General features: G+C 41.0%; 1 protein-coding gene across 1 annotated transcript in view; it reads right to left on the bottom strand.

Annotated features, from left to right (window-relative positions):
• LOC122804000 (extended synaptotagmin-3-like) overlaps positions 1 to 5,408 on the bottom strand; it is a 1,677,117-nt gene extending 1,671,709 nt beyond the window's left edge. The window contains exon 1 of the mRNA XM_044073681.1: positions 5,203 to 5,408. Coding sequence (XP_043929616.1) covers positions 5,203 to 5,408 — 206 coding nt within the window. The remainder of the gene's footprint in view (positions 1 to 5,202) is intronic.
• Positions 5,409 to 12,006: the final 6,598 nt, after the last annotated feature.

Raw genomic sequence — 12,006 nt, 5'->3', positions numbered from 1 at the left:
TGTTATAGACCAGGTCAACTACAGGCAACTTAGGAATGACACAAAGAGATCCCTTCTAAAAGACAAAAGAGACTATTTCCATAACCTACTAATCAAGCATCAAAATCAACCACAAACGTTTTGGGCAGGAATAAATAAAATACTAAGACCTGGTAAAGTTACCACACCTCCCCCTCCACTCCAGAAGGAACTAAAACTGATGATCTAACAGACACTTTCAATAAATATTTTACTGACACCATACACACCCTTGCCAAACAACATACAGACTCCTCTACTGATGGTCTGGACCTAATAGTCATCAATGAAAACATTACCTTTAGCTTACAACCAGTCCCCACCAGCTACATTAGGAAGCTCTTGACTAAACTTAAACCAACTGCCCTGGCACCTGTCCGGCTCCCAGCTGAATACTTATAACTGACAGCTGATGTTATTGCTATCCCTATCTCCATCTTAGTAAATAGGACAATCACAGAAACCACCATTCCCAGCACTTGGAAGGTATGACATGTCATACCTCTCCATTAAGGTGGAAACTCTCTAGAGTTATCCAATTATAGGCCTATAACCATCTTTTCACCATTAGCCAAAATTATGGGAAAGTATATTCATAGCCAACTCATGCACTACCTAATTCAGAAAAAACTTCTCACAAACTCACAACACGGCTTTAGACCCTATCATAGCACCACAGCAACATTGTTATCATTCACTAATTCCATCAACCAGAATAGGAATAATAGCAAAATCTCATCAGCACTCTTTTTAGACCTTTCTAAAGCTTTCAATACGGTCAGTCATAACAAACTATTATTCTCTTATTAAACCTTCCATATACAACCAAGCTATCAACTGGTTTCAAAATTACCTCCAAAGTAGACATCAGGCAGTCATCTGGAAAACTAAACTAACCACCTTTCTACCTATATCATTAGGAGTTCCACAAGGTTCTGTATTAGGTCCTCTACTATTCTCAATCTTTGTTAATGATCTACAGTCAGCTACCCCTGAAGCTACATGTATACAATATGCAGACAACTCTACATTGGTATGCTCAGCCAATTCCCTCCCAGAACTCCAATCCCTGACCCAGAAAATATTAAACTTAGTAGAAAACTGTTTTTCTAGCAAACTTCTAATACTAAATCCTAATAAAACCAAGCTATTGCTTTTCTCCTCAACCTGTCGTTTATTTCTGGTCACTTTCAGTATCATATCCAACAACAGTAGCATGATATCCCCTGATAGCCACACCAAACTACTTGGGGTACTAATTGACAACAATCTGAAATTTGACCTACATGTTAACCAAATAATTAAAAACACCAATAAAAAACTGGGCTTTCTCTACAGAAGTAAACTCTTCTTAAAGCCTTTAGCCAGAATCAACACAGCACGCACCCACCTACTCTCCTCTCTCCTATATGCCTCCCCCATTCTCACTAACCTCTCAAAAGCCAAACTAAACAAGTTAACCGTCTGCTACAACCATACTGCTAGATTCGCTGTAGGATCTACCTATCATACACATCACTGTCAAAATTTGAAACTACTAAAATGGCTCGAGTCCCCCAATCTACTTCTCTATAATCAGCTTACTTTAGCCCATAGAATACTTTACCAACCAGACAGAGTACCAGGAATACAACCCTTAGTTATCCCTCACACCAGTACCAGACTACTGAAATCTAATGACAAATTTATGTTAAAGACCTCTAAATCCTGCAATCATGCCAGTGATTCACTATTCTCCAACTACATAGCAAAAACTTGGAATCACTCCCTCCTGCCTTAACCCTAAAACCCTCTCTAACAAAATTTAAAATTGCAACAAAACTTTATTTCACCAACCACTGGTTATGTACCTGCACTTGCTCTGGTTAATCAGCTCCTTACTTATATATATATATATATATATATATATATATATATATATATATATATATATTTCTTTTTCTTTTCTCTCCTCATTTCTACTGACATCTCTACCCACTTAGTTTACTACTTCTTTTTCATTACTTCCTAACTTAATGCAATTTTTTTCTCTTAATATCTCTTATCTTTGTATATATTCTTTAATATTTGAGCTGTTAGTATTATATTTATTAATTGTATTTGTTTAATACTGTATTTCTGGAGCTTTTCTCCCCGGGCCTCCACTGAAAATGGATATGTATCCAGTTGGACTTTCCCGGTTAACAAATGTAAAATAAAATAAAAATAAATAAATAAATATTTTTTCTTCATCTTAACCAATACCCTGGGAAATGCCAGTGCCTAGGTCTTTTAATTAATCCCTAAGGAGTCAATTTCACTAAACTTGCTGTATGGTCTGAGAGCAGCCTAGGTTGTGTCTGGGCTCATGAAATTAGAAATTGTGTTCCCTAGATATGCAAGTTCTGAACAAATTAGTGTTTATCCTGTAATTCCCTGAGTAGTATGTGTATTCTATCTGAGATTCCCTACCCATTGTATGTCACTAAGTGTGTAAACCTTCATGTAGCTTCCTGAGAACTTTCCTTCATGAGTAAACTAGTTTGCCCTTGTCCCTTCAGGGACATCTCTTATTTGCCACTAGGTTTAAAGCCCCCTCTACTATCAGAATTCCTTGATGAAAGCTTATGATCACAGGCATTACCTTCTTCAATTCTGCTTTCTTTGTTTTCTTTTTTTTTGTGGGGGGGTATACACTAGTCATAGCCGGCATTAGGAATAGGCCAACTAGGCGGCTGCCTAGGGTGCTGCTCTAGCAGGGCGCCTTTCCAGTAATCTGGATGGTGTAGGTAGACCAAGATGGGGGGCACAGGGTGGTGTTGGGGGGATGCTGTGTAGACCTTTTGCTTAGGGCACCAGTTGACCAAAGGCCAGTCCTAACACTAGCTATAATAAGTCTGTGACCGAGCAGTAGCCTTTCACCAATACAAACATCTCCTTAACATCTTGCAACTGCTCCACTATAATCAGGGGGCTTCGCCTTCTTAACAATATCATCCCTCCTCTACTCCTTCCCCTATTCCTCATAGTCTGCATGAAATCCTTCAGTAAACTCTTTCCTTGCCAGCTCCTTGTATTCTGCTCTATACAGATATGTTTCCTCTGAAATTAATATCTGCATATTTAGTTGTCTTACAAATACTAGCACTTTATTAAATGTACAGCTGTTTGTGAAGCTGTTAACATTCCAACATAATAATCACAATGTTCTCTTGTTCTTCTTTTCCAAACTTTACTCCTTTTTGTATTCCCACACTAGATTTGCCTAGTCCCCGGCAATGACACTCTTTATTCACATATTGCTAAACAACATATTTAAGGCTGTTGCACATTTGATATTAATGTTTCAAATAACAGTATTAAAACGTACTTCAAAAGTTTTGCATGATTATCACTAATTAGTAAATCCAACATTCTAACTAGCCTATATTTATTCTAGCCTTCCTTTTATACTACAAGCTATTAATCTAACTTGTCCCTTGGAAAATCTTAAAAGCAGCTTTTTTCACCTTGTCCACTCCCCTTCCCCAAGATACTTTCGCTCATTAGTGCTTACATATAAAATGGTTCCTTTGTCCCTTATAACATCCTCACTAAGCAATCACCTGTCGTTCCTCTTTTAACTGTTCCCTAAATAAAATGTAACTTTGCATGCATTATAACTGTATTTGAAGTCTTCTCTCACCTCTCTCGGGAGGATCCTTAATAGCTGTCCACTTTCAGCACATTAGACATGAGCAGCCACCTATAACTCATGAATAGCATTCCCAATAGTGTGTAGCTGTTCCAGATCCTTGAACCAGCTACAAATGAGATTTTTATTGATATATGAAGTTGCCAGCTTACCCAGTATAATCATATTTGCTCACCTATTCCCTCCCCTTGCATCAACTGAAGTCCCATTGGCTTTGAAAGTCTTATGACTTTTACATCAGCCACCCATTTTCTGGGTCCTATTGCCCCCACTCAACTAGTAACAGTCCCTGTGTACCATACCACCAAGCTGATTTATCCTGCCTTTGTCTCCTTCTCCCTTCAAAGCAAGTCCCAAAAAACAAACAGCAAAAAACTCACTTTTAGTTTTTCATTAAGATAAATGCCTCTTTTAGAGTCATAGGTTCAAACTAGTTAAGGGCATTTATAGCATTTTATGCATTTATATAGTTTTAGCAGTTTTTTTTTTCCCTTTAGTTTGAATGCCTGAATAAATATATTTTATTATTGCTTGTCAAGTGACACTGAAGTAATCTAATCCTGGTATATATCCATCCTATCCCTCCATTGGTGGTCAAGATTCCTCTTGAACAAGGCCAGCGAGGTGCTCTGCTTTTTCTTTCTTTAAGCAATTTGACTATGAAGTAAATCATTAACAGTTTCTTCCAATATTCAGTCACTCACCACTGGGTCCCATATCCTTTTGGTAAAACTCTGCACCTTAGCTTTTAATCATTGAATAACTGGACCAGCTTGGCCAGCCATCTCTCACGGAGCATTTACTCTCTTTCTCCAAAGGATTGCCCATTAATCTCCTCAGCTACAGAGCTAATCTGATACATCTGCATAAAATATTCTAGTTTCATCATGGCAGCCTCTGGGTCCATGAACGTTTTCATTGCTGGTGAGGAAATAAATCCACAGGTTTGCCACATGCAGCAATTTAAATTTAACATTCATTGCACTTCATTGTTTTAAATGTGGTGTGAATTTATTCCTCTTCTCTGTGTTCCAGCTGAACAGTCATGGTCAACAAAGATTGATTTTTTTCTCAGTGTCAAGTCCGTGCCCTTTTTCCCAACCAAGTTCAGACTTTGTCTTTTTAAGAAGTTCTGCATTTTCACAAATACTTTATGGCACAGTGATGCAGCGGTAGTGTTGTTGCCTCACAACAAGAGGTTCTCCGGTTCGATTCTCGGCTGGAGTGCCTTCTGTGTGGAGTCTGCATGTCCTCCCTGCATTTGTGTGTGTTTCCTCCCATGTTACAAAGACATATATCTGGAATGTTTCTCCCTGGGCCGCTGCTGAAAATTGGCTTTGTTCCAAGTCGGACCTTCCCAGTTAACACATTTTAAATAAATTAGCATTGGAAATCTTTGTGACAGCCTGGAAGGGATAAAAGTCCAATGTGCTCTATCGTGGAGAATTTTTGCTTCTCCAAGTCAGTCCACCCACTGAGCTGTAGCATCATATTGCTGATACAGTCCTTACTCTCCTCTCCCTTTGGAATGCTTGTTAATCTTAGATTTATTTCTTGGCTTCCTATCTTCCATTTCCATCAGCTTTTCCAGAATATCCTCTTGCCCTGCTTCCAGCTCCACCAATCTGGAAATATAATTGTTTTGCACTTTGCTACATGTCTGGATCCTGTCTGCGCGAGTAAAAAGAGTTCCCTTCACCTCTTCTAGCCTCGTCATTGTTGTTTATGTAATCCAATGAAGTCAAACTCATCTTGACTATTTCGACATACATTTGATTTAGTTCTCATCTCTGCTTGGCACCCTCCTTTAGGTCGAGATGTCTACTTCCTTCAAGCTAGGGCCCCTGTCTGATGTAGTTACTTCTTCTTCTGTTGTTTTGGTGTGTGTGGACTGTTTTTCCTCCTCTTCTTTGACATTTAGAGTACTTCTGGTTTACCGATCATCTAATTGTTAGTTTTATAGCATCTACCTGCATTTAAAGGCTATTTTAGAGCTCTCATGGGAGTAAATGCTTTTCCATCACCTCTTAGTTCCCATGGAAGACAAGATTTTTTCACTTACTGCCAATAGGGCTATGAGTATATTTTGACACCCCCCCCCCCCCAAAAAAAAAAAAAAGTCATGCTCAGGGTTAGGCAAATTGAGGCACTTTCAATATATTCACATAGTTGTTAACAAGCAAAGTAATTTACAAACAATCTTTTCAAAGATTTTAGAAATAAGACATAGAATCAATGTAGGTCTATGGTTCTTTGGTGACCTTTGTAAAGATGTTTTGGGAAGGAGATAAGGTAATGCTTACATTGTAGTGAGACATTTCTTAAAATCAAAAATAAATTCAAAATGTGACCTTAGGGTTTTGCTATTATTGCAGATGTAATTTATAGGAAGCTAAGACATTTGTTCATAGGTTCATAGGTTCATACTAGACTATCTGCCCTAGGGCATTTATAAGCCTAGCCAGAGTGTGTTTGGCTTTCACCACCCATTTTAAATTAATTTTGCTATGCCCTTTTTCGAGGTTAGTATACTGTGCCTCTGTCTAACAGTGACACAGAAGTGATACCCGGGGTAAGCCTACGATCTCCCATCCACTCATCAAGATTCCTCTTGAAGAGAGTCAATGAGGGACTCTGCCTAACCTGGACTGGGATTTTATTTCAGAGTGAAGGGAGCCTCTGGGTTATGAATCTGTCCCTCCAGCATGTCCTATTTATTTCAGTGCTGAGGTTCAAGTCTCTCGAGCACGTAGCTCAATGGGATTTGGATTTTCTGAGGTGCAGCATGTCCATTAATTCCGGGTTGGACATGGCTTTATGCGTCAGGCACAGATCGCCTCTGAGCAGGCGGTATGCCACTGAGTAGAGCTGGAGTTTCTTTAACCGGGCAGCATATGGCATCTGTTTCAGCCCTTTGATCCTCTTGGTGAGGTACTTTTGGGGTCTTTCCAGTTGCTGCAGGTGTCTGGTAAGGTACATCCCAAAAGGGGCACTGTACTCAATTATGGGCCTGATGAGGGATGAGTAAAGAGGCACGATGACCTCCCCTGATCTAGATGTGAATCCCTTCATGATTAGGTGGGCTATATAAAATGTTTTTCTAACCACTTTGGCCATGTGGTTGTCAAATGAGAGATTGCTATCAACTTGGGTCCCCAGGTCCCTAATTACTTCTTCCGTACTTAATGGATTACCACCTATGTGGTAATTTGTGGGCACTTTGTTTTTGCCAAAGGGGATGACTACACACTTTTTGGCATTTAGCTTGAGGCCATGGCTCTGGCACCAGTTGTCTGTTTCTATGAGGCCCTTTTGGAGGATGCTTGTGTCGGCTGGAGAGTTGATTATGGTGCCCAGTTTGCAGTCATCTGAGAACTTGGTCAGCCACAGTCCTTCCATGTTGGCCTGTACCTCCGAGAAATATATACCGAACAAGAGAGGTCCCAGGACTGAGCCCTGTGGGAAGCCACTTGTAACTGGTTTGGAGTCTGACATGGCTCCAGCAATTCTAACCATGTGGGTTCTGTCCTTGAGCCAGTTTGCAACCCATCTAGTGACATAGGGGTTTATATTTAAGCTGGTGAGCTTATCTATAATGCCCAAGTGGGGCATTGTATCGAAGGCTTTTGCGAGGTCCAGGTAGGCTGTGTGGACCACCTTCCCCTCGTCAATGGCCTTGGTGACTGTTTCAAAGAAATTGACCAGGTTTAAGAGGCAGGATCTGCCCTTAACAAAGCCAAACTGGGTAGGATCCAGTGTCTGTAGCTCCCCAATATCTTTATTTATGAGGTCCATGATGATCCTTTCCATAGCTTTGCAGACCAAGCCAGTCAGGCTTATGGGGTGACAGTTTCCAGGATCCATTGAGGCACCACCTTTGTGGAGAGGGACCACTGTCGCTGTACGCCACTCTTTGGGTACATATCCTGTAGTAAGGCTGAGATTGAACAGTAGTTTTGTGTTTGGGTTTAGCTCTTCTTGGAGTTCATGTAGGATGCAGCCCGGGACACCGTCTGGTCCCATTGATGCTGTGTTTTTTGCTTTGGAGAGGGCGGCTCTTACCTGAGCATCTGAGATGTCAGGGGGGCAGCACACTGCTGGGATAGATATTTGCCCTTTTGGTGGGGAGGGGGTGAGAAGTTTGTGCTGAACCTGTCAGCTAGGATGTTGGCAATGTCTGTGGGTTCGGTGTATTTTTTGTCATTTTGGACTAATTCTGAGCATATCTGGGAATTCCCACCCAGGTTCCTAACATAACTAAAGAAAGCCTTGTGATTATCCTTAGTGTCCTGTGCAATTTTTCTCTCGAAGCTGGCCTTAGACGATTTTATGAGTGCCCGTAGTTTTTTGCTAATACTGATCAGAGATGCCTTCCCTTTTTGTGATTTTGCTCTATCATGTAGTAGCTTCCTCCTTTTATTGTATAGTTTGTTTATGGCTGGGGTCCACCAGACAGGACGTCTGCCTTTGGAGGATTGGGTCTTGGTTTTATTTGGGATTGCATGATCCATGCATTCCTGAAGGTGTTCATAGAATGCATTTATAAAGGATTCTGCAGTCTGGGCCGTATTTTCCACAGGCCCAGGGGCTTTGAAGGATTCCACCTCGGTTTTGAGGAGTGTGAAATTTGCTTTAGAGAAGTTTTTCACTGTGGTTTTCTGGGCAGGGGGTGGGGTCAGGATGTGAATATCCAGTGAGATTAGTTTATGGTCTGATCTTACCAGTGAGGGATACACTTCTGGTCTGGAGCATAGAGTCCCCATGTTGGTGATGATCAGGTCCAGAATGTTTTCCCCTCTTGTGGGAGTGGTAACAAGTTGTTCCATAGCATTTGAGTTTATAAATTCTAGGAACCTTTGGGCTAGGGTGTTGGAGCTAGAGTAATGCTCCCAATCTATGTTTGGGTAGTTGAAGTCTCCCAATATAATGGTGTTTGGAGAGACCTTCATATTTTCCAGTGTTCTCAGGAAGGCTGAGTGGGGTTCCTGGGTTTGGGAGGGTGGACTGTAGCAGGCTATAAACTGGAAGGCAGTTTTACCCACTGTTAGTTGCACATGGATAGTCTCTGATGCTTCGTGCTGTGCCACCAACCTGGAGGTGTGGGTATCTTTGACGAATATTGATACTCCCCTCCTTTTGTGGTTCGGTCCAAGTTTTGGGGCCGAAAAGCATGGTATGAGGTATAACCTGGTAGTGCTGGGGTGCTCTCGAGAGCCTTGAACCAGGTTTCTGTTACTGCACAGATATCGATGTTCTCCATGCTAAGGAGAGTTTCGAATGCATGCATCTTGAGGTTTAGACTTCTGGCATTGAGTAGCATTACTCTTAGTTTCTTATCCTTTGTGATACCTATGGAAGTGGGTTTGTCTTTTGAGCCTTGCCTAAAAAAGGCACTATGGGGGTAGCAAGAGCCTTTGCCAATATCCGAAAGCCCAGGGGTGACAGGTGCAAGCTGTCCCTAGAGAAGCATCGTGGCTTGTCGAGCATGTCATCCCAGGCTGACAGGCATTGGATCCCCTTTGACTGACACCAATACTTAAGTCAATTGTTGAAATTGATCATCTTGTCTTCATATTGTGGCATCATTCTTGGTGAGGGTAAGATGCTACTCAAGGTCAGGGTCATACCGGCCTGGGCTACATGCTCAGAGAGCTCCTCTATGTCTCTTTTCATGTAGTCCAGGGAGGTACGTCTCAGGTCATTCACACCAGCATGGACAATGACTGAGTCATATTTGTACTTGCCTTGGAGTGACCTGAGTGCTTGTGTTATGTGGCGGATCCTAGCGCCTGACAGGCAGCTCACCGTGACCTTCTCCTTGTTCAGCCTGGTGAGCGGGACGTCAGTGTGCCTGATGATAGTCACATATTACAAGTGTTTCAGGTGTGTTGTTTAGCCTTAAGGGCTGTGACTGTTTGGCACACTGGCTTTGTGAGCTATGTGTTGCATGTGTTTTGTTTTGGGGTAGTGATTGCTTGGGTGTCTGCTTTGGAGGTCTCTGCTGCTTAGGCAGATTTTTATTTAGAGCCTCCGAGTATGTTTTTGTGTGTTTATGTGTTTGGTTTGCTGTCGTGGTAGGTCTATGCGAGACTGGAATTGTAGTGAGTGTGGTTTCCTTCTCCTCCTGACTGGTTACGCCAGTACTGAGTTGAGAGAGCTTAGCCTCCAGTTTGGCTATATGGTTGCATCTCTCACATGTGTTGGAATTTGTTGGGAGGAGGAGAGGGTTGTCTGTGTACATGAGGCAGTTGTAACATTGCCTCAAGGATTCCCAGATTCACCAGCTGGACCGGAGAGGAGATTGACAACTGACCTTTGGACATGCTAGAATAGTATTGGGAATTCCTTTATAATTGAAAAAAGGGCCAATGGGGAACAAGGTACTCAAGGGGAGTTTGTGAGGGTGTAGTGCTTTTAATTTTTTAGTGCTGACTTATATAATTGTTTTAGTGAGCAAGTGCCAGGTAACTTAAATGCAATGTGTTACAAGTAACTTAAATGCAAAAATGACAAACAGTAACTTTCTTTCAAGTGAAACAAGGAAATAAGTACAGTAAGCAATGCAGATATCACTAGGGATCCACAGAAGCGCTGAAAAGCCACGTTTTAGGTGGAATTAGCGTTTCAGGGAAATAAGCATACAAACAAAGCTAGATTCAGCAGGCCTGGATCTAGTCTATGCTACAGCAAACAAGGTGTACCAATTTCAGTAAGAAACAGTTCAAATATGCAGGCACTATAAGCCTCTAACCAGAAATTCCCAGCTCAGAAGGGCAGAGTCCAGCCTCTCCTCCCACAAGAGTGCAGACCACGAACCCTCTTAATGTAAAATAACTGGCCTGAAGCCCAAGTGCTTAAACCAGAATTAATACACTTTTAGAATAACAGACACTGAGCCCTCAATCAGCAGTTCCCAACTTAGAAGGATGTAAGCTACCTGTTCTGCCAACAGTGCAGACCACAAACATTCTTAATGTAAATCAACTGGTCTGAAGCCCAAGTGCTTAAACTAAAAGGCTTATAATGAGTTACACCAAGCAGTAATAAATACAACTGAGTACTTTTAAGATGACGCAAAAGCAAAATAAAGTAGGAAGAAACACAAATACAGTAAAAGCAGATATATATATATATATATATTTTTTTTTTTTTCGTGGAAAGAGAGAAAGGAGTAGCAGAAACTAAGCTGATTGGCCTTCTCAAATGTTCTCCCTGTACTGGGTAGAATGAGGTAATGACACCAGACTGGGAGGAGGGTCCCAGATCAAATTTACACTAGGGGAGGGCAACTGCAAAGCCACCAAATATAAAAGCACTATACCAACAAGGAGGGAGGGTGGGAGACAACTGCAGAAATGTTTCTCACAGCTGTAAAGCAGCAGTGAGCCTTTAAATGAAAGTTTTAAACAGCTAAAGGAGCCTCTAGAAAAAAGAGTTTAACTGCAACAAGTTATCAGAAACAAACAACCCAACAGATGCTTAATAAAAGTGAAGAATTTCCAATTAATACCTCACACACAGTGAAACTAGCTAGAAAAATACACAGTACACAAATTGCTATAAATAACAAAGAAATAAAGAAGTTGGATTAGCTTTAGTTCATAGTTTTTTTTTTTACTAACTGTCTAACTGCTTTTGTAGTGACTGACTGAAAATAAAAGGGTAGACTGGGAGACTGAGGGGACGGTTGTGATTCATTAGGGTTAGTAAATTATATATCAGATTATATGGGCATAAAGTTAGACTGTGGAGTGATGCAGCCATGGGATGAGGACATTAGATTTTTAAACTTTTGGAGGCAGGGAAGTTCACATTATGTACACATTTTTTGGATGGATTCTCACCAAAGTCCAAAGTATGCAATATATTTTATAATTCTCCATAAGCACTTAGTTATAGGGCCATTTTGTGGTTTTGCATTACCTGATGTCTATTTTATATGTTTTGTTTGGGTAGGAAAGTCATAGCGGTCAGCTCAAATATATTTGTTTTCATTTTTCCCATGCTTTGTTTATTTTCCTTCTCTGGGATCAAAGGTTTATGGACAGTGTTGCCCTTTAAGACATCATTGTTCGACTGGATGGTGTTTACTTAACACAGGTTGTAGCAATGAAGAAAAGCTAGACAGGGACTGGCTTGAGTCTGAGCATTGGTATACTTCTAACAATTTAGGGATACAAATTATTATTTGTAACTTTCATGAGTCAGAACAATAGTTGTAAGTTATCAGTGTAGTATGTGTTTTGGTGCATTTGAATGAGGGGAAAGACTGGATGGGCAGGTGGTGACCAAAGACATCAGAACAGTAACAGGAT

Source organism: Protopterus annectens, chromosome 6.part0 (genome assembly GCF_019279795.1).
Source record: "Protopterus annectens isolate FY-2018-M chromosome 6.part0, PAN1.0, whole genome shotgun sequence".
In the NCBI taxonomy this organism is placed as follows: Eukaryota; Metazoa; Chordata; order Ceratodontiformes; family Protopteridae; genus Protopterus; species Protopterus annectens.
This window is presented reverse-complemented; position numbering and strand designations above follow the sequence as displayed.